The sequence below is a fragment of the Mesoplodon bidens genome, assembly GCF_964165515.1.
Source record: "Mesoplodon bidens genome assembly, chromosome: 11".
Lineage (NCBI taxonomy): Eukaryota > Metazoa > Chordata > Mammalia > Artiodactyla > Ziphiidae > Mesoplodon > Mesoplodon bidens.
The window spans coordinates 77,800,925-77,827,990 of NC_138167.1; the positions used below are offsets into that span (position 1 = coordinate 77,800,925).

General features: G+C 38.3%; 1 protein-coding gene across 1 annotated transcript in view; it reads right to left on the reverse strand.

Annotated features, from left to right (window-relative positions):
- Positions 1 to 27,066, reverse strand: part of UTP20 (UTP20 small subunit processome component) — a 93,542-nt gene that overhangs the window by 5,636 nt on the left and 60,840 nt on the right. Inside the window, exons 36-58 of the mRNA XM_081248276.1 lie at positions 26,529 to 26,684; positions 26,057 to 26,197; positions 25,328 to 25,465; positions 22,900 to 23,039; positions 22,561 to 22,643; positions 19,500 to 19,789; positions 18,130 to 18,269; positions 17,760 to 17,916; positions 14,430 to 14,528; positions 13,526 to 13,693; positions 12,042 to 12,208; positions 11,204 to 11,345; positions 10,281 to 10,397; positions 8,615 to 8,785; positions 8,248 to 8,379; positions 7,724 to 7,834; positions 5,817 to 5,896; positions 5,314 to 5,383; positions 4,997 to 5,179; positions 4,129 to 4,260; positions 3,517 to 3,649; positions 1,774 to 1,961; positions 959 to 1,030 (exon numbers count right to left, since the gene is read on the reverse strand). Of these exons, the coding sequence (XP_081104402.1) occupies positions 959 to 1,030; positions 1,774 to 1,961; positions 3,517 to 3,649; positions 4,129 to 4,260; positions 4,997 to 5,179; positions 5,314 to 5,383; positions 5,817 to 5,896; positions 7,724 to 7,834; positions 8,248 to 8,379; positions 8,615 to 8,785; positions 10,281 to 10,397; positions 11,204 to 11,345; positions 12,042 to 12,208; positions 13,526 to 13,693; positions 14,430 to 14,528; positions 17,760 to 17,916; positions 18,130 to 18,269; positions 19,500 to 19,789; positions 22,561 to 22,643; positions 22,900 to 23,039; positions 25,328 to 25,465; positions 26,057 to 26,197; positions 26,529 to 26,684 (3,210 nt within the window). The remainder of the gene's footprint in view (positions 1 to 958; positions 1,031 to 1,773; positions 1,962 to 3,516; positions 3,650 to 4,128; positions 4,261 to 4,996; positions 5,180 to 5,313; positions 5,384 to 5,816; positions 5,897 to 7,723; positions 7,835 to 8,247; positions 8,380 to 8,614; positions 8,786 to 10,280; positions 10,398 to 11,203; positions 11,346 to 12,041; positions 12,209 to 13,525; positions 13,694 to 14,429; positions 14,529 to 17,759; positions 17,917 to 18,129; positions 18,270 to 19,499; positions 19,790 to 22,560; positions 22,644 to 22,899; positions 23,040 to 25,327; positions 25,466 to 26,056; positions 26,198 to 26,528; positions 26,685 to 27,066) is intronic.

Below are 27,066 nucleotides of genomic sequence, written 5' to 3' on the forward strand. Positions count from 1 at the left end.
GAGGAAAAAGTAAAATGGAGCAGTAGACCAACTATTCAAAAGCAATTCACATTTATCGCATATTTACAGATGCTTTCTTCTCCATATTTTACTTAGAATTACATTTTATATGAAACTACATAAAGCTTTTTAGTGATGGAATCATTTATCTGCCTTCTGTTAAGGACAGACAATTCTCAGACCACACTGTAGCATGAACATTACTGCTTTCTCTTTCGCTTCCAGGGATAAGGGAAGGAAATTCAATATTACAGTTTAATATAAAAACAATCAATCAGGGACCTCCCTGGCGGCGCAGTGGTTAAGAACCCCCCTGCCAATGCAGGGGACACGGGTTCGAGCCCTGGTCCGGGAAGATCCCACATGCCGCGGAGCAACTAATCTCATGAGCCACAACTACTGAGCCTGTGCTCTAGAGCCCGCGTGCCACAACTACTGAGCCCATGTGCCTAGAGCCTGTGCTCTGCAACAAAGACAAGACACCACAATGAGAAGCCCGTGCACCACAACGAAGAGTAGCCCCCGCTCGCCTCAACTAGAGAAAGCCCGTGCAGAGCAAGAAGACCCAACGCAGCCAAAAATAAAATAAATAAATAAAAATAAATTAATTAATTTAAAAAAACCCCAACATCAATCATTGTCCTTCAAAGCTTCAGTTGCAACATGGAGTAGGTATGTTAAAACTGAAGATGAAAAAGATAAACAGCCAGCCTCCCACTGCATCATCTTTATTGGGAATTTTAAACGGAGCCAGGAGTAATCCCGGTATGGACACCAGAGTCAATGAGATACATGTGCCTAATTGAACAGGTATTTAAGTGTTTGTTTATATTTCATTTAATTCCCCAAGCTTTAACTAGGGAAAACCAAACCAAACCAAAAACCAAACATAAGCTTATTCCTATACTGTTGGTAGAATAGGTCCCTTCTATTTAACTGGGAGGATTACAATACTTACCTGCTCTCCTAGAGACTGATCCAAGAATTTGGAGTGCAACTGATGGCAAGAGGCTAGGGAGATACTTTTCATCTGTGAAAAGAAAATGGACATTGGCAGACACAATGCAGGGTATTTCTGACTGTTTTTAAAAACTCCAAGTAACTATAATGATACAACTAAGGTAGGAGATTTTGCTCTGAATGACCACCTGTGTCGATCTGGAGAGGGAAGGTTCATGACCAGAAATTGTGTAAATGTTCCCTTCTATTTGCCATAAGAATTTTAGCTCCAGGACATGGGGAGATATAGATCATAATCCTTTAGATTATTGGCAGACAACTTTACAACATTCAAATACTTCCCCCCGCCCCGTTTTCTTCCCTTCCACTCTCTGCTCATTCCATGTTTATGGAGATCCCACTATAAGACAGGCGTTGTGCTAGGCCCTACGAAATCGGAGACAGATAACACACGGTCCCTACCTAACATTTTCAGGACATGATCTCATTAAGTCATCAACAAGGTTATGGAGGCAGGACAGACAGTATCTTATTTGCCAGTATTGATAAGGAACTTAAATATATAATGGAAGATAAATATGCTAAATAAGCAAATCAGAAGTCTGACTAGACCAATGGTCTAAAAATTATCTTTGAAAAATCTTGGCCTTTAGGGTGACCCCTCTCTAGTTACTAACACTCCTATGGATCCACACGTGCATCAAGTTGTTGACTGTAAGAGTTTATCCCAAGGCCAACCCCAAGACAGTTACAGGAACCAGAATGAACATCTCATGTAGATGAGGGAAGGAAAGAGTCTTAGAGAAAACTTACCTTTTGGTCAAGGTCACTTGTTAGGAAGCTGACTGCTACAGGTTCTGAGAGTTTCTTTTTAGTTTTTTTGACATTCCGTTTTCTGATAAGTTCCTCCGGTTGGCAAGAGGCAAAGAGCAATCCAAAAATCTGGGCTGCAGTGAGCCAAACCCAGTTGTGCGGATGTCTCAGATGAGAGTGCACGTGACCTAAGGGAGCCAAAGCGCATCCTCAGACGTCAAGGTTTTCCTGACTCTGTGGTGGTGAGCGTGACTAATTCAGGCATTTCCTGAGTATCTATTATGTGCTTGGATTTAGGAATCAAAGATGAACAAAATAGCCTCTGCTTCCCGGAAGTGACGTGGGGAGACTGGAAGCTACTAGAGAACCAATTCTACCATGGTAAATGATAAGACAGAGCTTCGAGTCAGCCTGAAAACAGACCAGTTTCATAAGAACTAGCTGAAGACTCAAGGAGATAAGGTAGCATTAACAACTACAATTTCTAAACTAAAATTAAGGTAAATATATACATGCGTACATATTCTTTTCTCATAACTATTGAAATCAGTGGCTCCAAGTAGCTGACTGGAAAGGTATCATTTATTGAGGTGTTCTATGTGCCAGGCATAGGCTAAACGTGTTACACATATTACCTGATTTAGACCTCACAACAGTTCTGTGAGGTTGGAACTGTCATTCCCACTTTATAGTTCCAGAGGGAGCTAAGTAATGTGCCAAGCTGTAACAGGCAGAACCAAGCCTGGGCCCCAATTTAATCTGGCCCCAGAGCTCATATCCTTAAACATGACCCCTTAAACTATCTTAAGGATGAGCCATTAAGATCATACTCTTATGCTACAGGGCCATTCTCCACATACCACACTTGAAACGTACAGTAGAAAAACCTTGTGGTAACAGACTGAAATTCTAAATGAGCCATCTCATATCTGAGTTTTAGTCTCTGCTGCTTTATTTCATGAAGATGGTTTTACTTTTTTTTCTATATGAACCTTTGTAATTATCTCAGTGGAGCCATACCAGAGTAGGCCATATAGTAACTTAGTAACTGGATTATTTCTCATAAAATCATATGAGTTCTCTTAAAACAAGTGGGTATTTAAAACATTCATTGCAATGTCTATTTCCTACTGATTAATCAAAACTAAAATGTTAAATTAAAAATTCCAGGATCTTATTTTTCATTTAAAGAAATGAATTTTATTTCATTTTATTTTATTTCATTTAAATAATATATAACTTAAATATTCCCACAGAAGTGAAATGGTTTAGTAAATTATGGCACATTTATACTATGGATTATTTATAGCCATTTAAAAGGATATCTACTAAGTATGTTACAGTATATTACATATAATATGCCTACTTAGGTATAAACAGGATATAAAAGTTTATGTGGAATTATGCAACCTCAAAAAAAAAAACCTATGGTTATTTGTCAAAAGGAAGACTGGATGGAAATGTATAACAAATAATCAAGTAGCAAGGAGGACTTTGGGAAATTTTTTCCCTTCTTTTACTCCTCCATAATTAATATTCTTATTTATAAATGAAATATATTGTTTATGAGGATACATATATACATGCATATATTATTTGTTTGTTTTTTCCCCCAGAAAAAAATATTTTCACTGTAATCAATCTGCAAGGGCCTTTTAAATCTTTTTCTCATGGACTTTTCCCCTGACATTATATATTTCTAAAGTGTTTATTTTTAGATTTAAATAAAAAGGAAATACTTACTCCAGATTTTACTCAGAGTCTCAGAGGGCTTGATAAGCTGAATAATATTACATCCCTTGATGAGTTTAGCTATCAGGGTAAGAAAACTAAACAGAAGGCGATCTGCAGCTTTTTCTTCAGTCTCTTCCATTATCTAAAATTAGGAGGGATGTTAAATCAATTAAGACAATAATTTCTAAGTGTTTGATGGACATTTTTACTCCGGGAGGTACATCTATACCAGGGTTTCTCAACCTAAACACTGCTGACATTTTGGGTCAAATAGTTCTTTGCTTTGGCAGGCTACCCTGTGCACTAGAGGATGTTTAGCGACATTCCTGGCCTCTACCCACTAGACGACAGTAGCATGCCTCTAGCCTCCAGTTGTGACAACCAAAAATGCCTCCAGACATCGCTGTCTCCTGGGGGGCTTAAGGAACTGTGATCATCATATACTATGGAAGATAACTTACTTTAATCTTCACTTTAAAAAGAAGATAGAACTACACTGAGTTCTTGCTTTTATTAATAAAAAAACTTTTGAACTCAAATAATATTTAATCTATTAGCTATACCACCTCAAGTAAAACTATTAAAATAAGCAAGAGTTTTACTCCCTAGCAAATAACTTACATTTGTAAAGTTTTCAGGATCAATTTCCTTTTCAATCACACGGAGAACAGTTCCAAGTCTTCTCTCAAAAGTGACTCCTTCACTTTCCACAAACAAGCCACAGATCAGGGCAGCTAGCTGTCTATTTAAGCTCTACCGAAAATAAAACCATCACAAGACAATATCAGCACAACTTGGGAAGCTGTTTCCAAAACTGTTAAATGAAGGTGGGCATGACTCTGTCCTCAGTAGTTCTTTATGATACCAGAAGTCAAGAGAATGTGGATTTTTGGTGGCTAACATGAAAAATATAGAGAAATCTTCACCACCCAGAACAACATTAAAAAAAAGTGGTATCCACTGAATAATACATTTTTTCTCATTTTTTTTTTCATTTTTAAATTAAAAAAAAAAAAAGGAAGAAGTTTCAGCCCCCCGACCCCATTCTGATTTTAATACTTAAAGCCAATATTAAGTTATGACATGTGTTGTTTATATTCCACAAAGATGGGCCAGTGATGATGAGGGTAGAGTCAGCAAGTGCTTATAATTATCGGCAAAAGTTACATCCTATAAATTGTATAAGCAAAATTGGAAACAAAGATACTCATCAATGGGGATTGGTTAAGTAAATTATAATACATTCATGTAGAGTAACTGGGTGACATTGACCTTGTAGTGGGAATACAGGTGATTTCTGTTACTCTCTGTAACTTCTTATATTTTCTGAAATTTTACTGTAAGAATATATTATTAACATAATCAAGTAAAAACAATAAAGCTATTTGGGAAAAACTAATTCAACAATGTATAATATGTATTCTTATTTAAAGTATGAACACCAAAAGCTCAGACTTTTCTTTGCAGTATGACTAAAAGCAACCCTAACCTTCTTTGCCCCAAACCAGGTGGTAACCATATCGAAGAGCCAATCTTTTTTCTCAAGGCTGATTTTACTGAGTAAGGATTTGATTGCCATGGATGCCATCTTTTTACACATGGCAGAGTCATCGTTCACCATCATCAGACAAAGAGGAATAAAGAACATTCCACAGTTCTCGTGGAGCAGTCCCTGAAAGAAAACAGACACTTATGAGCACACTCAGACTGGAATTCTCACAGATGTCCTACAAACAGAGGACCCTGGGCTCCCGGGAGCCACAGCTTGTTAACAAACACAGAGTTTGTCTTTGTGATTCACGGTACCTGAGGGAATGTGTCAAAGAGATAAGCGATCATTTCCAAGGCAGACTCTCTCCCGGTCTCATGTTCATAACTAGGGTAAGAACATTAGAAGGACTTGTTAGTAACTTTAAAATTTACCAATAATTATTTTTAAGAATTTAAAATGTTGTCTCAAGGTGCCAGTCTATTTCTTAAAAAGCGGAAAGAAACTCCATTTTCCCAATTTTAATACATGTACTTACCATGCCACTATGCAGTTGTAAATGTAATTTTGTTAGATTTTTACTGTTCTCCTAAGTGGACTCTAATGACAATCGAAGGTCAGAGTGAACTGAAAAGCAGCTTGCAGACCTGCTATATGAAGCCATGCACAGTGCTTGACAATCAAGTCAGTGATTCATAGGACAGCATCCTCAAAGGATGTGCCATTACATTTCGGCTTTGTTCTTTTCAAGACAGTCCACACATTAAAAGGAGAGAAGAACCTACCCCACTGCCTTGTGTAGTTTATGGCTTCAACTTACTTCAGTTGAGCGAGCATGAATTCCAAGTTTGGTCGCAATTTGTCACCCAGGGGATAGTCAAGAATATATTTCAGAAAAACCTAGGAACAGAAGTCACACAAGAGATTATTTGGATCCTGTCCCTCCAGGATTCCTCTTTCCTAAGCTGCTTTCTGGGACACACTGGTAGGCTACAAAGACCTTTCAGAAGGGTGATCAGTTAGGTGAAGTCCACCTCTTGAGTCAATAACTGTGCCCCTCCTCTCTCCTCCCACTTCACTTCCTCAGGTCTTGCCTGATTAAGCGTCAAGTCCTGGCCCACCATTAGCATGGCTGTTTAGGGCTCTAAATCTCAGCTCACACACTGGCAGCTCATCTCTCTGATAGGAGGCTGTGGTGAACTGAGTATGGACTGTGGTTCAACCCTGTATTTCCCCTGAAATAATAACAATAATAGAGATAATACTACTAACTTTTGCATTTACTAAATCACTTCTTTGTGTTAAGCACTGGGTTAAGTGTTTCTTGGTTGGTTTTCATTACTTCCTTAGGAAGTAGGTAATATGATCCCATTTTACAGATGAAGAGAATGGAGTTGGCAAAGAAGGTAAGCAACTTGCTCAGGTGACACTGCCAGAATCCCATGCCTAGCCTATCTGCATCCAAAGGCTCTGCTTGCAAACTACTGTATTATTCAGCTTCCTTTATTAATAAACTGTGGGAACTAAGCACATCATTTAACTTACTAAGGCCTGTTTTTCCCCAACCATAAAATGGTGGTACTGTTTCTTTCGAAGGATAGTTACAAATAGAAGTCATGTATGTAAAGTGCTGGGCATGCAGCTAGTGCTTAATAAATAGCAGCTGACCCTCCTTCTTCCTAAATGAGTTAACTTTTTCTAAAGATGGCCTCCGCAGCCCAAGCCCTCCTTTAACTCCGAGTTCATATTTCCAATTCAGACCCTTCCATTTCCCGGGTTGATAGGCACTCATAAGATCAGGACAAATTTATGAACACAAATCTGCTAGTGTCACTCCTCTGTCTACTGATTTCACTGGCTCTTTGTTATTCTTAGAACAAAGCCCTAAATCTTTAACAAGACCACAAGGTCTTGCCTGATCTGGCCCCCTCCCCTGTCATTCACCTTCAACAAGCTAAGCTCTTACCCACTTCAAGGCTTATCTTCCTTAGCCTGCAAGGCTAAGCCTTATTCTTCCTCCAAACTTTGCTTATATGCCAATCCTCAGGAAAGCTTTCCCCCACTATCACATTAGGGTGGTCCTCCACCATGTCATGTGCTCTTATCATATACTCTTCCATACTTTGTCAATTTTAAGAAGCACAGTTTTCCACATTTTAACATATCTGAAATTGGGATGTCTTACAATTGATGCCATCTTACCACTGTCATAGTTTCTTTTTCCTTCCTTTGAGGTATGTAAGTAATGGTGTGTCTTGTAAGTGATGAAATACAACAGTACTTTCTCCCTCCTGGCACCTAGGATGTCTGTAATTAAATAACTACTTGTGGGATTTCTGCTTTGTGCATCTCTGCTATAGGATAGACAGGGACTATAAAAATTTTGTTAACCACTCTTCCAGAAATACCAGGTACCCAGTGATACACATTAAGTGGTCAATGACTGGACCACTGGATGGAAATCTTTGCTGCAGGTTATCATGCTGCAGAAGGAAAATGTATTTCTTCATCCATCTGAAACATGCCACATATGGGCTATATTCAAAATGCTCTTTATACTGAAAAATGGCCTTACACTTGGTATGTGAATGGGCTCCTGAGTCTTAGAATAAAGCAACAGTATGACACAAAGTCTTCAGAATTCAGTGTTGACATCTCTCTACCTAAAAACCAAACAGAGAAGGCAGGGCCCAACCCTTGCCATGGGAATAAGCTCTCTGTACAAACCTGTCTGCACTGGACTCTGACAGGTTCGTTTTGTGCAGAAATTGCCAGCTTGGACACTTTGCGCATGACATCATCGATTTCTGGAACCAACAACTTTCTTGATAAAATGGCCTAAAATACAAAAGGAAAAGACATACTTATTTCATGTTTTACTGAAGATGGCCCGTTGTTTACTAAGCTGACCTGATGTTAAAAGCAGTCACAGGCAGTTTTCAAACATAATGAAAGTATCTCCACAAGAAAAAGAACATAAACTTAAAAATGGTTAAAATGGTCAATTTTATGATACATACAAGCAGACTACATGCATTTGTACAGAATTCCCTGGAAGTTTAATATAGAGCTCATGTTCAAACATTTTAATAAGCAGATATGTTAGCTTATAATTAATCAAATCACAATAATCTTTATAAATTAATTTCAGAATTATCTACAGCTAGTCAGAACACTATGTTCCATGTTATTCTAAATATCTGACATGAGGCTCATTCACTGCACAATCCAACATTCTGGTGACACCATACCTTCAGAAGACCAAATGCGGTGGCTTGTCTTGTCATATCATAAATGTCCTCCTCAGCATATGCTAGTAGAACTTGAAGCTGTTTTTCAGTTATCTGGTAAGACTTCACTTTCTTCACAAGTATGGTCACACACTGCAAGTTATAACAGTGAGGTTAGCAGCCAGGACATCCCACAAATCAGTATACAGTGGAATGATAAGGACTCAACACAACAGCAATGTTTTTTCACACAGGATACCAACACTCTGGCCTTAGCAAATTAATTTGGAAGAAATTTTGACCACGACCACAAAAGATGATGAGGAAAAGTAACTATGATGTTAATCCTGGTCCTGGCTTTTTCTAAGTGCAAGTGAAAGCACCTCACCTTGAAACAATTTACCACCAGGTGGAAATTCTGGCCCCTGGCAGCCCCGAGTTTTGCATAGTCCTTCAGCAGAAGGAAAAGGTGTTTCATTAGCTGTTCCGCTTTTGTTTCTGTGGAAGGCAGGGGGAACCTCAAGATCCAGATCAGGCATTGTAAAGCACCTGTAATCACCTGAAAAACAAAGTCAGACAAAGCCAATCAATTGATGAAGTGACCAAACTCAACAATCCAGCACCTAAGGCTGTGTAGACACTGAGCGACCGAGTTGAAGGAACGAAGCGCTCTGCCAGTCCACTCAGGGAGAACTGTGCTAAAAGTGTAAGGAAATAGGGACATTTCCTCTTCCCTGTTGTAGAACTTACTGCTTCTCCATAGCAGTAAGTGAAGGTATATCCCAAGCAAGTGAGAAAAGGTGCTCATATTCTTAACCTATTATGGGTAAATGATTAGATAGGCTGGCTAATTTTAGCATTTTTTTCCCTGAAAAACACATTATAAATGCCTTTCCAATTTTCTAGAACGGTACTTCAATTTAATCCGTTCTTATTAAGCTTATATTATGTACACAAGGCACTCTACAGAGTGTTAGAAATACGATGATAAAAAGGATGCCTTTCCGCATTTAAGGAGCAGATAGCTGAAATTCAGCACGGGAACTGTGACCTATAATTTAATATAGTTAAGTGCAGTGCCAAAGGTATGAAAAAATGTGTTGGGACCAAGTGACTACAAAAGAATCCCTGAACCTCCAGGCCAAACCTTCTAGATTACCTAGACCAGCTGGTTCACCTCTACCTAACAGACCCCTACACTCTGGTTGCCGGGATGGCCTTATTGGGCTGGATTAGACGAAGATAAAGCAAAGAGCTCAGGAGTCAAAAAGACCGGGGCTTAAAACCCAGCTCTGGGCTTCCCTGGTGGCGCAGTGGTTGAGAGTCCGCCTGCCGATGCAGGGGACACGGGTTTGTGCCCCGGTCCAGGAAGATCCCACGTGCCGCGGAGCGGCTAGGCCCGTGAGCCATGGCCGCTGAACCTGCGCGTCTGGAGCCTGTGCTCCTCAACGGGAGAGGCCACAACAGTGAGAGGCCCATGTACAGCAAAAAAAAAAAAAAAACAAAAAAAACAACCCAGCTCTGCAGCTTATTACCTGTTTGACCACAGAGTTGTTAAATACTTAACCTCTTGGCACCTTTGCTGTAAAACAGGCAATCTGAGAGAGTGGGAAAGGTGTGGGCTTCGGAGTCTGACAGACTGAGTCTTACATCCTGGATCTGTGATATGAGGCAAGTCACTTAGCCTAAGGCCTGGATTTCTCATCTATGAAAGAGGCACATTAATAATATATGCGTCATGGGTTGTTATGAGGATTCACAGCAGTGAGCAGTAGCAACAAGGATGATGATGATGAGATGATGATTACTGCCGTGGGGACAGCACCACTCACCCTCATGAAGTTGTGAGGATCAAATGAAGGGCTTTTACAACTGTTAAGCGCTACCTACTATTATTAAATTGCTGTTAAGGGAGCCATTTAATGCAGAGAACAGAGGTGGTTCATGATGTTGTAAATCTCTTTAAAAACTCAATCATCTTGTGAAGCACGAGGCTAGAAACAAGTTCTAGGTATACCGCACAGCACAGCTCCCGCGAAGGAACAGATGCTCACCTTCACGTCCATGGAATCCAGGCAGTCTATGAGGAGAGACATAAAAGGATCCAACATTTCCAGAACATGTTCACTTGAAGACTTGATCTTGGAAGTCTTCAGACTAAGATGCAACAGCTAGAAGATTTAAAAAGACACTTCATATCAGTTGCCCCTAAGACCAAATGAGTGAGGTAAAGGTGAAATGATTTTAAGAGACCAATGTGAAAGGTTAAGATGCTTCTATTTGAAATTATAAAAAGTGTGAAGAAAAGGGAACCACCTGGGAGAGTCTCAGTAAGTGAAGAAGGTGGGAGCTCACGGTGCAGCTGAGATTCGAAGTTCATTTACCAAATGGTTATTACTCAGCATCTGCTTTGATTCCAGGTACTGGCTTGGCGTGGAGGACATGGCAATAACCAAGATCAGCAGGGTCACTGCCCTCACGGATCTTAGCCAGGATGATAGACTCTAGGGAATAATTCACTATAAATGCAGGGTGCTGTGAGAGTTCTGGGGGGACCTGGGCAGAGGGAGGAGTAGATGGTGAGGTCCTGGGGTGGGAAAAGTGTGGTGACTTTAGAGAACTGAAGGGAAGCCACGTGTACAGGATGAGGCTATGCCCTTGTGGCCCAAATGAAGGACAGGGCTCTCTCCTGGGAAAAAAGGGAGCCAATGAAGGATTAAAAAAAACATATACAATAAAACAATCACATTTGTGTTTTCAAAAAATTTAGAGTAGTTCAGAGGTGCACACTCATGGGCAAAGCAACAGTGAAAGCACTGTAAATATTAGGTCAGAATCATTAATTCTGAGAAAGTTATATCATCAAAGTAAGTACCAGCATTTCCAGCGGAAATGAGCAGTACTGGAAATTCAGTAGAGGATTAAAAGGCACAGACTCAGTGTGTGCAGCAAGTCTCACTTTAAGGTTAATTCTTACCCGAAGTCCAGACTCAATAAATATGTGCATGTTGGTTTTCTTGCTCACAACAGCTTTCTGCCCGCCTCGAACTGGAGTTGGGGGGAGCAGAAGACAACTCTGGGGTGGCAGACGTGGATCTGGTGCAGGGGCCGCTGGATTTCTGTCAATCAAGTGGAATGAAAACTAGTAGAAGGCACACTGTATGCTGCATCCCTGGAAGCTACTATGGCCCCTTCTGGTGAGGTGAGTCCAGTACCAAATAATGTGCTCTTTGCTTGGGTTATTTTTCCCCCTTAACCACAAGACACCGAAGAGAGGATTAGGTTGTTGATCAAAGTTTCTAGAAGCCCAGAAACAGAGGTCAGAGGGATGAACACACATTTAAATGAAGATGAACAGCAAGGGGACACTCCCTTCCTTTGATTTCTGAAAACAAATGCCAACGAGTCTCTTTCAGAATACAGAAGCAAAATTCAAAGGAAGTTTACAAATAAGGTATTTAAAATCTTTGGAGGTCTAAATCTCTGATCAGAACAAGAAGTATATATTTTAAGTCTATCCCAACTTTGATTCAATAAATATCTAAAACGAAAGTGGTATTAAGTAAATGTCAAAATAATTGGTTGCCTTCACAGCTACCGCATTCAGCAGAAACAATCTTGTGTTGACATGTATTACCTGGAAAGACCTCAGCCCAAACACCACAAAGTAGAACCATCTTACAACTCAGACAAATATACCTTTTTTTCCCTACTAAAGCAAATTATTAAATGAACCCACTTAAGAGTAACTGAGTACTGAATGGCTTATTAGAAGTATGAACCTAAAGGATAGTTGTTGTTTTTTTCAAACTTACTTTTCCTTCTCTGTTAACAGGGGTAGATTTTCGCTGACCAAACCGTAACTAAGCAACAGAATGGATTCTGCTGTCATTTCCTGGTTTACAAGTAATCCTGCTATGATTCGACGTAAGGTTTCATGAACTTTCCGGGCCAGTTTTAAACTCGTGGTATTTTGCAAGATCTAAAGGCAGACATAAATGCATGCTGAGGTAACAAAGAACTGCATTTTGATTTGTTATAATAGTAGTTTTCTTTTATATATTTACTTTTTAAAATATGCTTTTTGCTAATTAAAAAAGAAACACATTCTTAATAATATTTCAAACATAGATATAACATATAAAGTCAAATATACCCATGACCTCAGCCCCAGAGATAACCACTGCCAGCTGTGTATCCCGCTGGATTTCTTGTGCCTCCTTGGCACTCTCTTTGTTGATGAGGTCTGGGCACAGGGCTGGAGATAGGATGTGACACTTGGAAGATGTCAGCCTTCCAAGCGCATTAAATGGGGTGGTTTATAGGCAAGCACATACATATAACACAACATCAACAAAATGCAGTCACTACTCACAGGAAACCATGCTAAGGAAGTGGTGTGACGGCCAGGCCTCAGGGTTGGATATTAGTTATTGGGCCAAATCAGAGGAACTTAATGGGACCCCAGCACCATCAACCCCAGTACAACCCTCAGCATGTCATTTACAGTGCTTTCCCCTGCATAGGACACGGATTAGTAACTTTGATTACCTTGGAGGGACTTGATAATTTACATGGAAAATAAGTGTGCTTTGTCAACTCTTTTTCATCCTCAAAACATATCTAACATTCTTAGATCAGGCTCAGATAAGCTAAATGCATTCTAGGAACAATTAGGGAGTTAATCTAGCAATAAACATGTGGAATTAGCACAGAGAACACTATGAAGGTAGGTAAATGACAGTCCCTGCCCAATAGGAAAGGCAGAATGAAAATGGTGGAAAGAATGTGAGATTTGGATCAGAAAGATCTGGAATTAAATCCTGACTTTTCTCCTTAGCCATGTTCCTTTCTATCTAAGCCTGAATTTTCTCATCTGTAAGACGGAAGTACTGTCAATCTCAGGGGACGGTTGTGCAGATTAGAAGAGATAATGAAGCACAGTGCTAAGAACATGGGTATCTGTTCAATAAATGCCAGTTCTCTTCCTCCTGGCAATCTGGGAGCAGCAGTCTGACTCCAAAGGCTATGTTCTTAGCTGCTGACGGGACCCAGCTGTATAATTCACCTGTGGTTCAATTCCTGTTGCCTTTCCTTTTGCATCTCATGGTTTATCAGGGACTCTGATTCTTGGATCAGAATCCAAGAATCAGAATCAGTGGAACCAGAATCCACTGAGCTGCCAGCCACATGGTACCGGTGCCCTTAGCACCAAAGCAAATCATGATGCTCAAGGCTCTTTTCAAGAACTCATGATACTGTAAGGTGGGGATCCCCTTTATTACATTCAAGTCCTTACCTCTTTTAGTGGAAGGATAAGTTTTATAACCTGATCTTTTCCTACAAACTTGCCCAAGATTTCATAAGAATCATAACTCTTGCTTCTTCGTGCCTCCATGACCTTGGAGAGGATCTGCTTTACTTCCTTTTCTTCAGCAATGGCACCAAACAACTCGTGGTTAAAAATCTTTAAAAGAAAAAAAGCCAAATGGCAATTATGTGCACTCAGCAACTTATGCCAACATAAGCAGTCTTTGAAAATGCGTGGTATGTCCAAGTCAAGGACTAAAATTAGACAATAGGAATTGCTATTAGATTTCACTTTTTTCAATGTAGTTTAGGGACCAATTACTAAAAAACAAATACAGAAACACTTCAAGGCTTACACCAATGGAAAACAAAAGAAAAATACCAGGTAGATTTACATATATAATTGTATAATATATAAACAGGCACTTCTTTGATATTATCAGAGTAGCTTAATTTCTCTTTAAGAAATTCTCATATTTGTAACTTAATTATCAAAATTAATGCATTTAATTAAAAATGTAGTATCTACATTTTTAATGAATAAACAAACGATTGTGTGCCAAATTTAATGTCTTTCTAATCCTCCCCCCAAATTATCATATTATCTGATTTTAAATTGTTATTAATTTTTCACTATTCTAAATAAAGCTCTAATGAATATACTTTTGTACAAACCCCAGACCACACCTCTGACTTTACCAGCTTGAGACCCACTAGCAACAGCAGAGTGTCCATCTCACATCACTTAGGTCTCAACTTTTAAACCTCTGCTAGCCCAAGAGATGAGATAGTACATTATTTTCATATTTATAGGTTATTATTTCTTATTTTGTGAATGGATTTGTGTTCTTTGACCTCTTAAAAAAATTAGAATTCCTTTCTCTAAATCTTACCTCAATCATTATATCCAAACAAGAGTCCAAATTCCCAACTTGCAGCTTGTTGGTGAGGCCTTGCAGCAACATGTAAACAGTGAAAGTTAGCACATGGACCTAAAACGAAATGTATAATAAGAATATGGATGGCTAAGAACACCACAGTAGAAAAAACAAGATTCAGAAGTACGGTGGGTGCGCACTCAGATTATATATCTGTAATTATTGCAGGGAGAAGCTTTGACAAATGACACATACTTATATCACTGCCTAAAATCCTTTAACCAGATGGTCCCTTTGTGGAAAAGATGCTCAGAAACACATCACCATGCTTAGGTTCTATTATTGTGACTGAATCAGGCCAATGATTTATAAAGAAGAGCACAAGTCTTGAACTTTTAAAAACCAACCTGTGAATTAAGGAGCCTGCCAACGTTGAATGTAGTCAAACCTGGTACAAAAAGTGTTATGAAGGAAACAAGTTTTTGCCCTTCACAGTGATCACAGCTAACATTCCTTAGAGCTTCCTATGGGCTAGGCACTGTATTAATACCTCACATGTACTGAATCATTTAATCCTCACCCACTCTATCTATGGCATAGGTGCTACATTATCAGCATTTTCAGATGAAGAAGCTGAGGCACAAAAAGGTCAATCAAACTTGCCCAAGGTCACATGAATAGGAAATGGTGGAGTCAGGATTTGAAACCAGGTGATGCCAGAGTATACAGAGTACACAAAAGGGTGTATTCTGTATACTGCTTCTGGTGCTGTAAATTATCAAGGTAAACATCAGATAATGATCATACACTAAGAAAATACACCTGGCTGTCAATATACAGATTGGATTTTAAAGGCATAATTTCATATGTATCTACTTATGATCTTTAAATACTTTTACATATATAAAATATTTGCTGAGGACTTTATATAATTTTTAAAAATCCTTTTGGGGGGTGAAGAATGAAACTCGAAGAGTACAATTTTGGTTCTGTCTACATGATTAATACTAATACCCGAACTGCTGTTCTCTCATCCTTATTTTACTTACTTTAACGAATAATGAGACAGACTGGAAGAACAGGTGGTTAAAGAAAAAAGGGCTACTTGTTTAAATACCTCAGGTGCTCAATTAAATGTGTGAATGAATCCTCAAAGACAGCTGTACTGTATTCACCCTGGTATGCTCAGTGCCCAAGAGCACCTCACAGAAACTAGCCATGAAATACAGGCTGGTTGAAAGAATAAACGTGGACACTGACAGGGGCTCCGGTTCCAGGTAAGATGGAGAAAGCACACTCTATCCTGTCTCTCCCACTGAGTGCAGCTATAAGCCCCAGACAGGATGCACAGAGCTGCAACTGGGGAAGAACACCAGAGTGCAAGTACCACCAAACTCCCAGTGCGTTTACCCCTGTTTTCTATACAGTTATAGACGTGGGGACTGCAGTAGCCACAACACTGCTGGGAGACCTTCCTTTCCCATCCGGACTGCATTTCTGAGAGGATGGGCCAACTAGCTGCTTTTCTCCTTCTCTGTCTTGCCACCACTTAGCCTCTGTGTGGGTACAGCTGTGGGAAGTGCATGGCAAAGTGGGAAAAATAAAGCCCCAGCTTTCCAGCTGGAGGTGTGAAATAAGTGGAAAAATAATGTGTTAGCAAAGAATCAGAAGATATAAGGGACTAAATGGAAACTTTACAATGGAAAAAACCAAACAGACCAATAATTGAAATAAGAAAATTTACTAGATGGGTCCAATAGCAGAATGGAGATTAAAGAGGAAGGGGTCAGTGAACTTGAAGATGAATCAATAGGAATTATGCTATCTAAACAGAAAGGAAGGAGACCAAAAAAGAAAATAAAAATGGAGCCTCAGCGATGGATGGGACCCCCCAAAAAAGTCGAACAGGAGTCCCAGGAGAGGAGAAAGAGTGCAGTGCAGAAAAAGTATTTGAAGAAATAATGGCTGAAAACTCGCCAGTGTGGTTGAGAAGCTCAACAAACCTCAAACAGGGTAAACCCAAAGAAATCCACATTCATAATCTAACTGCTGAAAAATAAAGACAAAGTCTTTAAAGCTGCCAGAGAAAAATAATGCATTACTTAGAGGGGAAGAATAATTTGATTATTCATCAGAAAGGCCAGAGGAAGGCGCATGACACTTTTACAGTGCTGAAAGAAAAGAAATAACTGTCAATGCAGAAGTATATATCCAGTGACAACACCCTTCAGGAATGAAGGTGAAACAAAGACATTCACAGGGGAAGGAAAACGAAGAGCATCCGTTGCCACGACACTTGCTCTATGAGCTTGCCTAGACCAAAGGGAAATGATACCAGGAAGAAATCTGGAAATTCAGAAATGAAGGAAGAGCAGTAGAAATGATAAATATCTGGGCATATTTGAGGATTAAAAGCAAAAACTCTAACGCTGCTTGATAAGTTTTCAACATATAAGTTTTCATCAAAGTAGTACATAAACAACTTTTAAACAAAGGAAGGGTGAAGGGATCTATAGGGTAATAAGGTTTTTATATTCCACTTGAAGTGGTAAAATACTGACTCTAAATAGATTATTAAAAATTAAGTATGGATATGGTAACCTGGAGCAACCACTAAAACACTATACAAAGAGAGACAGTGACAATGTATACTGATATTTTTAGTGTGTTACTTATAACCTATAGAATAGGAACCTACCTATGAACAAATTAGGACTTGGAAGGTCAAGCTAACTACCAGAAGTCTTGGCTGGGTACTTGAGAAAAACAAGTTGCAGTGTTTCTCAAACTTTAGATCACTCAGGGATCTTATTAAGATGCAGATTCTGTAGGTCAGGTGTAGGGTCCTAATCATACTTCTAACAATCTCCCAGGTGCTGCTGATGCCACTTATCTGGGGCCCACACTTGGAGTAGCAAGACAGCCAGGTAACTACTCAAAGGGCTTTGCATTCCACCTGGTGCTCTTATTAATTTTATGACATGTCATACATTTCAACTCTTAAACAAATGTCTATGTTCTTTATTGTTCACATGTGTGGCTATACGTTCAATAAGAATTTTATTAAGAACTCAGAGAATACAAAACTTGATATCAAGTGATTTGAGAGAAAAACACAGGTTATGAAATGCAGGTCTACAAGGATCTTTTAAAAAATTAAATATAAGGGCTTTTTAAAAAACATATTTTTTAAAATACTGATTAAAAAATTTTAAATATTCTTGCTTGCTCTCTCAGTAGATCAACTTTACAAAAGATAGACCCGAAGTATCATGACTTAGTGTTTAAAGTGCAACTATTTGAACCCCAACCCAATTTGAATATAAAGTACATGATGCAATTTACCTGATAGCCACGCACAAGGGTAGTCTGTAATTCTTTTAAAATATATTGTAGGTAATGCACACCCAGATCCTCTATTATTTTTGCGAGAGTGCTGCGAGCAATGTCTCTGATTTCCTGTGCTCTGTTCTTGAGGAGGGCACACACTTTCAGCAAAATACTAGAACATGAGAAATTAATTGACTAATTAAATTAACAGAACCAAACAAAAATATAAATATCCTTTTGTTTCTGAATTACTCATCACCCAAATTATGCCAATTAGGATTCTAAATTACAGCAAATTGTGACAGTACTTCTCTTCCTGACAAAAGAGAAGATAGAACCAATTTTTGAGTTTCACTGAACTCTTCTGATTTGTCACACAACATACCTTGGCAGATTAGCTTCCATAACTTCCTGTGGAAGGGACTGCATTAGTTTAACCATGGCAAAAGCTAAAGGAACTCGAACTACTTCTTCATCATTCACAACCTTTGATTTTATGAGTTTGTGTTCTTCTTCTCTTTTAGTCTGTAAGAAAAATTTAGGTTAAACTAAAACAAAAATAAATGGATTAGGGACCTACCAACACTACAACCTTGCAGTTGAAAGATAAGCTCTTTTGATATATCTTATATCCATTTCTAAGTTTAATGTCTTAAAAAACAAACTCAATTATACAATTTGATAACCCTCCAAAAATTATAAAAATAATATGAATAAGAATATTCTTTTCAAAGGAGCAACCAACCAATCAATCAATAAATAAAACCAAGTATTCACTGATGTGGGGTTAAGACTGCTGCTGTGTAATATTTAAAAAGTCACATAAAATTTGTGTTAATTGGGACTTTCAGGTGTTTAAGTGACATCGTTGGTACATAAAAAATACGGTGCCTCAAATAAACTTTATTTACAAATATACAAAATGATGAAGTTGGTATTTTACATCAGGGGTTGGAAAACTTTCTATAAAGGGTCAGATAGTAAGTAATTTTGACTTTATGGCCGCTATTGAAGCTACTCAATTTGCTATTGTAAGGCAAAAGCAGAATTAGACAATATGTAAATGAATGGGGTGTAACTGTGTTCCAAAAAAACTTTATTTACAAAAACAGGCTGCAAGCTAGATTCAGCCCATGGGCCACAGTTTGCCAGCTCAAGTTTTACACTGAGAAGGAAAGGCTCTGGCTTCATGAGAATGCACTCCTAAAATGTTACCCCTATTAAACAAGAAAAAGATGTATTTTTGTTTTCTTCCTTTTTTTTTCTTTTTTTTAGTTTTTTGTTCACGCTGCATGGCATGCGGGAATCTTAGTTCCCCGACCAGGGATCAAACCCACGCCCCCTGCACTGGAAGCATGGCGTCTTAACCACTGGACTGCCAGGGAACTACTGAAAAAGATGTATCTTTGAATAGCAGAGAAGTGGCCAAGAAGTAGAAAAGGGAAACATACTCTAATTTTTAATAACCTTTTTTGGAAATGGGAGTCATCTTAATATCTACTTTGGAGATAGAAAAGCATATATCTACCAGTATCAAAATCATAATGAAGAAGAAACATTACTACCTTAGCTGTACGAGATGAACCTGAAGATGATGAGATAAGAGAAGGGAGATGAACTGTGAAATGTAGAGATAAAAGAAAATCCAAAAGCTGATGTCAATCCACATAGTTATTAGGAGCCTCAGTCTGACAGGGCCCCACGGACACCCCACAGAGTCACACAGACCTGCTGGGCCCCAAACAGAATGATTACCGTAGATGCCAGACATTTATGGAGCCTGGGTAGGATGTCCCCAGTTATGGTTCCTTGGATATTTTTAATTGTTTTCTCCAATTCTTCCTTATTCCAAGGAAGGAAAGAGATGGACTTCGTGATACACTTGGATTCCTTAGCTCCTGTTCCTTCACAATCATCTGGGTCAGGGTTTTCTAGCTCTTCATGCTTGTCTGACAAAGTCTTACATCCATCTTCCTTCTCATCCTCATCCATATGCTCTAATTCCATGGCTTCATGCTCTGGCAACTCAATCTCTTCTATGGTGTCTATGTTTAGTAAACAACAAAAATCACTTTAAATTAAATAAGGAAACAACACAGTTGTGTTAAGTAGTCTTTTCTACTAACATCTAATAAAAAGTATCACTGACTATAAGGGCAAGATAAGGGCTGAGGAAACAGCAGTAAGTGAGAGTGTTATGGTCCTTCATTTTCTTACAGTTAGCCTAATGAGGAATAGAGACAAGTAAACTGATAATTATAAAAAAAAAAGTGTGGAATAGTAAGCAAGTACAGGGTACTTTGGGATCACATGGAGAGGCTGGGGGGAGGAGGGCTCTTAACCAAAAGAAAGCTTCCAAAGTACTGTGGTTGGAGGTTTCCAAAAGCAAAAACCTACATTCATGAACATGAAAATCCTAATGGCAGCCAACAAGTCTAATGCAGAAACGTATCTTATTATAGGATTCAATTTATTAAAGAAAACTGGGCAGTATTGTAGAGAAAGTCCAGACTTGGCTCTGCCAACAAGCCATGTGACTATAGTCAATTACTTAACACTCATGGGCTTTGGATTCTTCACCAGTAAACTGTAGATGGCACCTACTTGCAAGGCTATTGTTAGGATTAAATGTGACAAAGTCTATACTGTACCTAAAATATATTTCTGCCACTTCATTGACTTTCAAAAAAATGATAGCTATTAGTCTTCATTTTTTTTTTACTGGCCGTGTAGCTTTGGGAAAGTTACTTTACTTTTGAATCTCAATTTCTCGTGTCAAAAATATGCAGTAACCAAAACCTAAGGTTCTTGTAAGGTCCTTATGAGGACAAATGAGATAATGTCTATAAAAGCACATTTCACAGTAGATGCTCACTAACTGTTTCAAACTCCATTCATACCTAAGAAGAAAACAGTGAAGTGAATTAATATTTTAATTTTTTAATGTTTCTGTTTATGCAAAATTTCAAAACGCAGATTCAATTGACTGAAGATAAACTAAGGGGCTTTAGTACATTAATTATTTAAAACACAAATGGTTTCTACAAATTTAAAACAGTTTTTCTCTTCATCAGTGTGGCTCTTGAGTGATTTGATAATGAATCAAAGAATTAGAAAATTTTGAGTAGGAACACTGCAGTAATGCAAACTAAGGGCCAAGATATTTCAATGTCTTTAGCCAAAACAATTAGAATAAATACCTTGGCCTACTTAAGTGTTTATTCTTTTCCTTATTTTTCTGGGATGGCTAAATCCTTCAGAGTCTGATGTTCAATATAAGCAGTAGTAGTAGGTATCTTTACCTCATTCTGGTTTTGAAGCAAAGGCTTTTAATGTTTTACCATTGAGTATGATGTTTCATTAGGTTTTTTTTTTTTTTTGGCCACGCCACACGGCATGCAAGATCTTAGTTCCCTGACCAGGGATGGAACTGGTGCCCCCTGCAGTGGAAGCAGGGAGTCTTAACCACTGGACCACCAGGGAAGTCCCATCATTTATCTGGTTGGTTGGTTGGTTATCTATCTATCTATCTATCTATCTATTTGGGGCTGCATCAGGTCTTAGTTGTGGCATGCGGGATCTTTAGTTGTGGCGTGCGGGCTTCTCTCTAGTTGTGGTGCATGGGTTTTTTCTCTCTCTAGTTCTGCCGTGGGCTCCAGAGCGCGTGGGCTCTGCAGTTTGTGGCACACGGGCTCTCTTGTTGAGGCACACAAGCTCAGTAGGTGTGGCACGTGGGCTTAGTTGCCCCGTGGCATGTGAGATCCTAGTTCCTCAACCAGGGATCAAACCTGCGCAACCTGCACTGGAAGGTGGATTCTTTACCACTGGACTACCAGGGAAGTCCCCCATCATTAGGTTTTTAAAACACATCTTTTAACAGGTTAAGGAAATTTCTATCTATTACTTGTTTGATAATTGCTTTTATTATGAATGGATATTGAATTTAATCACATGTTCCCCCTGTGTCTATATAGATGATCACATTTTTTTGTTTGCTAATGTGTTAAGTTCTATTAACCAATCACCAACTTCATGAGTTAGTGGGGGCTTCCTCTTTTTCAGTCACCTGAAATAGCTGATATAAGGTTGAAATGATCTATTCCTTGAGTGTTTGTAAAACTTGCCTATAAAACAGTCTAGATCTGGCATTTTCATCAGAAGAAAGTTTTTAACTACAGATTCAATTTCTTTAATCATTAGAGATCTTTTCAGATTTTCTATTTCTTCTAAAGTCAGTTTTTGTATTTTATTTTTCTAAGAATTTGAACATTTCACCCAAGTATTCAGATTTATAAGTGCAAAGATTACAATGTTATTTTACCTTTTTCATTTAATTGTGATCTTTTAAAATTCCTAATATTTATTGTGCCTTCTATTGTCATTGGTCAATCTTGTCAGAGGTTTGCCAATTTATGATCTTTCAAAGACTGATTTTTATTTTTGATGATCCTTTCTGTTGTATCTACTTCATATTTCATTAACTGTTGCTCTAATTTTTAATTCTTAGACGTTCTTTGCATTCACTGCTTAACGTTCTTTCTACACATTAAGGTGATATAATTGAATTTCTGCGCAAATAATCTAACAGGTCAGATTTTTTCACCCATACAATTTAGTCTGGACTTCTCTACTGTTAAATAAGTTTTTCACAAAAATACTCAAACCATTCATTTTAACTTCCTCCTGACTCATTCACTGGTCACTGCTATAAGAGCAGAAAAAGGGAGTAAATTGAATTTTGCTATCTTTAATTCATGATCATAAAGTATCCAAGGATAGGAAGGAAATCTAGTTTAAGAAAGTTTAAAAAACTTACTCTCTTCCCTCTGAAGTTTTCTCATTTGTTCTTCCAGAGTTTTGTGGTCAAAGTGGAACGCTTCTAACACTATCACTAGCAAACTGTTAAAAAAATTTTCACAGAAATGTTCATTTGATTAATAATATCACTTGACTATTAAAAAGAGAGGAAAGTTAAAGACTTATAAACATTAAAATTATTTTTACCAGTCTTAGGTATTTTTTCAGTTTAACAAGTCTTAGTATCACCTCATTGATACAAGGTAAAAGTAAACTGAGATTGTACAAAGGTTGTTTCAGAAAATAATCCAAAATTTACATTTTAACAACAAAACAAAAATAAGCAGTTTGACCATACCTGACACCCAACTTTTGATTGATCTGTCCCACCTGTAAGACATGAATGAAATGTTTCAAGTAATATATATATGCCGACCAAGAGAGATGTTTGCAAATAGCTCCAATAACCTCTGTGGCAGCAATGGTTATATTTTCATGCTGTAAAACAAATCAAGAGCATCAGTGAGTTTTTGCAAATAAAGTACACAGCTAACTTGGTGCATTAAAAAGCTTAGACAGTAGGGGATCAGCATTACAGAAAGGAAAGAACTCCCTAACTATACTCCATTGTTTTCTCCTAGCTCTAGGAAAAGATGCTGTCAATGAAAGGAATGACATCTTCCTCTCATTAAAGGATATTAACACATTTTGTTTTCTATTCCACTCAGACCTCCCTAATTGGTTCAAGACTACAGACTGAATGAAGTAAATTCAATGTGTAGAAGTTGACAAATGTCAGAATCAACCACAGATTGCACCGCTGAGCATTCGTAAGTACGATGCAATGGAGACAGCTCTTCCAGACCACAATGGAGAACAGGAGCTGGATTTACCCTCACACCTTAAACCAGAAAAGTAGACAAAAATATATGAAACAGTTTTCAGACTTTGGACATCAAATAGTGCAGGACAGTGACTCCTGAGAGAAAGGAAACAAATGAAATGAGCCGTATAGTTACCCCAATTCATTGTGTGGGGATAACTGTCAGGTCATAGCACATGAGAAGAAACCCAAAAAGGGCCCCATGTCTCCCTGAGTTAAGGGGGCAGAGTTGAGGCTGTGGAGCTAGAGTCCTCAGGGCAGAGAACCAGACAGGAGAGAGCTACACAGAGAAAAGCTGCCCAGAGAACGAGCTCCTTAAGCTTCAGCTGAGAACTGATCAGTACACACAAGTAAGGAAGAGACAGGGAAAGAACCACCAAAAAGGAAAAGATGAAACACTCATCTAAGACCACACAGGGATGAGAATAGATCATGTTCCTATCAGCCAGAGTAAAAAAACCTCATGATACATGAAGCATTAGGTATTCAGGTACTCAGAAAGTTAGTGCCTCGGTGGTGGGTTCAAATAAGCACCAGACTAAAGGCTGCTCCTGCCTAACAGAGCTTAAAAGCGAGCCTCAAAAGGACCAGACAGGACTTCCCTCGTGGCACAGTGGTTAAGAATCCGCCTGTAGGGGCTTCCCTGGTGGCGCAGTGGTTGAGAGTCCACCTGCCAATGCAGGGGACGCGGGTTCGTGCCCCGGTCTGGGAAGATCTCACATGCCGCGGAGCGGCTAGGCCCATGAGCCATGGCTGCTGAGCCTGCGCGTCCAGAGCCTGTGCTCCGCAATGGGAGAGGCCACAACAGTGAGAGGCCCGCGTACCACAAAAAAAAAAAAAAAAAAGATCATAGATTTAAACCCAACCATATTAATAATCATATTAAATGCAAATGGTCTAAAACCAATTAAAAAGCAGAAACTGTCAGATTGGATAAAAAACCCCCCAAGATTCAGCTATATGCTACCTACAAGAAATCAACTTTAAAAGTAAAATCACAAATAGGTTAAAAATAAAAGACTGTAGAAAGGTATACCATAACAATACCAATTAAAGCTAAATATAATTAATTTTTTTCATCTACACCTCTTTCCTATTTTACTGCCATCTAACTCTGAGCTGCCTACTGGCTCTTCAAACTGGAATTTAGGGATACATTTTTTTATCCACTTAAGAAATTCTTAAAAATTTTTTGAATATCCTGAGATAATAGAGGAAACCTATCCTTGAACAAGATCATATAATCAACAGTATAAATTCAAGTCACAAATCCTGATATTATCTCAGTTAGACTTAAATATTTATCAAGTCTTTACCAAGTGCCAGGCACTGTTCTTACCCACTATGAGGTATAAAAGTGAAGACATTCTGAGTTCAAATACCAGTTCTGATTCTATGTTTTTGAGAAAGTTCTATAACCTCACATATTCTCAGTTTACTCCCCTATAAAACAATGATAACAGTCCCTACCCGGTAGGGTTGAGCTGTTGTGAGGATGAAATCAGATTACATATTAAAGTACTTCGTATTGTGTCTGTACCTGGTATAGAGCTAAAGAAAAGGCAGCTGTTGTTTATTTCATTTCTTATGAGCCATTTGGGAAAACACTGAGTATTAAGGCCTATGATACAAAAATAATAGTATGCCATCTTAGTAACGTGATCATTTCTAAGCGAGGAAATATTCTGTGGTTGGCCTTTGTGAGCTAATGATAGCGAAAATAAAATAAAAGCCACCATATTTAGAGCAAGTGCCAGGCACAATTTTAAGGGCTTTAGAACTATTCTAGGCCTGTAATTATGGTGACAATATCAGTATGGATGCCACCAATCCCATCTACATTTTGGAACAGTGTGTCATGGTACAAGGAGAAGCTTACTGGTTTCTAGATCTAATGCCCTACCTTGATCATTTTCTCATCAAAAATTGGAGCCATGGCATAAGGCATGATATAATTCTGAAGAGATTTAGAAGACAGCACAATTTTGCCTTCCATTAGTTGTTTTGCCAATTTCTTCAAGGCTCTTGCTCTTCTGTGGATCTACGAGTCAGATAAAATATGAATTAGTTACTAAATAAACTCACCTACAGCCAGCTCCATTTCAGTATCATGTTCCTCTTCCATGAAAATATTAAAAGAGTGAAATACAGTCCATGTGTTACATGAGCAAACACTTGTGCCTTGATTTGCTTTCAGAGACATAATCCATAGTATTTCTTTACCAATGGATCCTAGAGCATTTAAACTTCTTAGGAAATGGCAGGGAAAGGTGACACTATTATTGTGGTTTGTGATACCACCAAGGAAATCAGACCCCAGGAAACAATCATCTCCTATGCAAATTTGATGATCACAAAGACCAAGGAATGAGAAGCTCAGAACTTTCTGGAAAATTAAAATATACCTTTTTCTTTTTTTTCCTTTTACTTTTTTTTTTTGGCTGCACCGTGCGGCTTGTGGAGTCTTAGATCCCCAACCAGGGACTGAACCCCGGCCCTTGGCAGTGAAAGCGCGGAGTCCTAACCACTGGACAGCTGGGGAATTCCCTAAAATATATCTTTTTAAATGAGACAGAACGGTTCGAAATACTTGTTTATAGACAAGAAAAAAAAAAGCAGAATTGTTTTCTACCTGAATGTGCTTCATATTCTCAAAGAAGTCCATTTCTGGATCATGGCAATCAGTTAGCTGTACCAAGTCTTTAAATTCTGGTTGATCTGGAAAGGTTTGAATTAAACAGGAAAGCAGTGTGGTATAATCTTGTTGAATACTCTGAAAACATGGAGTTGAGAAAATTTTTTTTTTTAATTTTAAAAAGAATTTGCTTCTTAGGTAATACAAAGAAACACCAAAAAAGTCATTACAATTTTTTTTAAAAGTAAAACATTCCCACTGAAACAACAAACTATATAAAATCAGAAGTGACTGCCCTCTTCTGTTCCTCCTCCCCTGTTAAAAGTTTGCTGAATATTTATACAATCAAGTATTTTAATTAAATGTACTAAGCCTGACTGCTTTTCTACACAACTATAGCAGAAGAAGGGAAAAACAAAAACAAAAACAAAACCCACAGACAGTAGTACTTAATTGCAAACCCCAATACCTCTGTCTGGCTCTTCAATCCTTTCCTCAATTTCTCCAGGAGTGAACGATGAATGACTTCTCTGTATTCTTTCTCTGTGACATTCAAAGCAGCAAGCTTTTTGATGATATTCATCAAGCACATGCTTGCATTATCGCTTAAAGACATGTCTCCTAACTGGACACAGGAAAAAACTCAAATTATTCTGTATAATAACTATAATATTGAATATTATTTCCCAGTGAAAGAGTTTATAATATTTAGCCACTGTTCTGTATAAAACTCGCTACTAAGAAATGTCCCACAGGTACTTCATACTTAAGGAAGAACCAAACATAGGGTTGTGAGGAATACAGTAAGTGACTTTGAAAAGTCATGCTTACTGAGAAGTGTCAGTAATTTCAGAAAATACTATGAGATGTACTATTTTTTTATTATTGATTTTGCCTTTGTTTAGAAATTTGGTATTTTATCCGTCATGGATTTTTTTTTCTTTTTTTCATTTTTTATTGAAGTATAGTTGATGTAGAGATGTACTTTTTAATTCGCTTTATTTCTC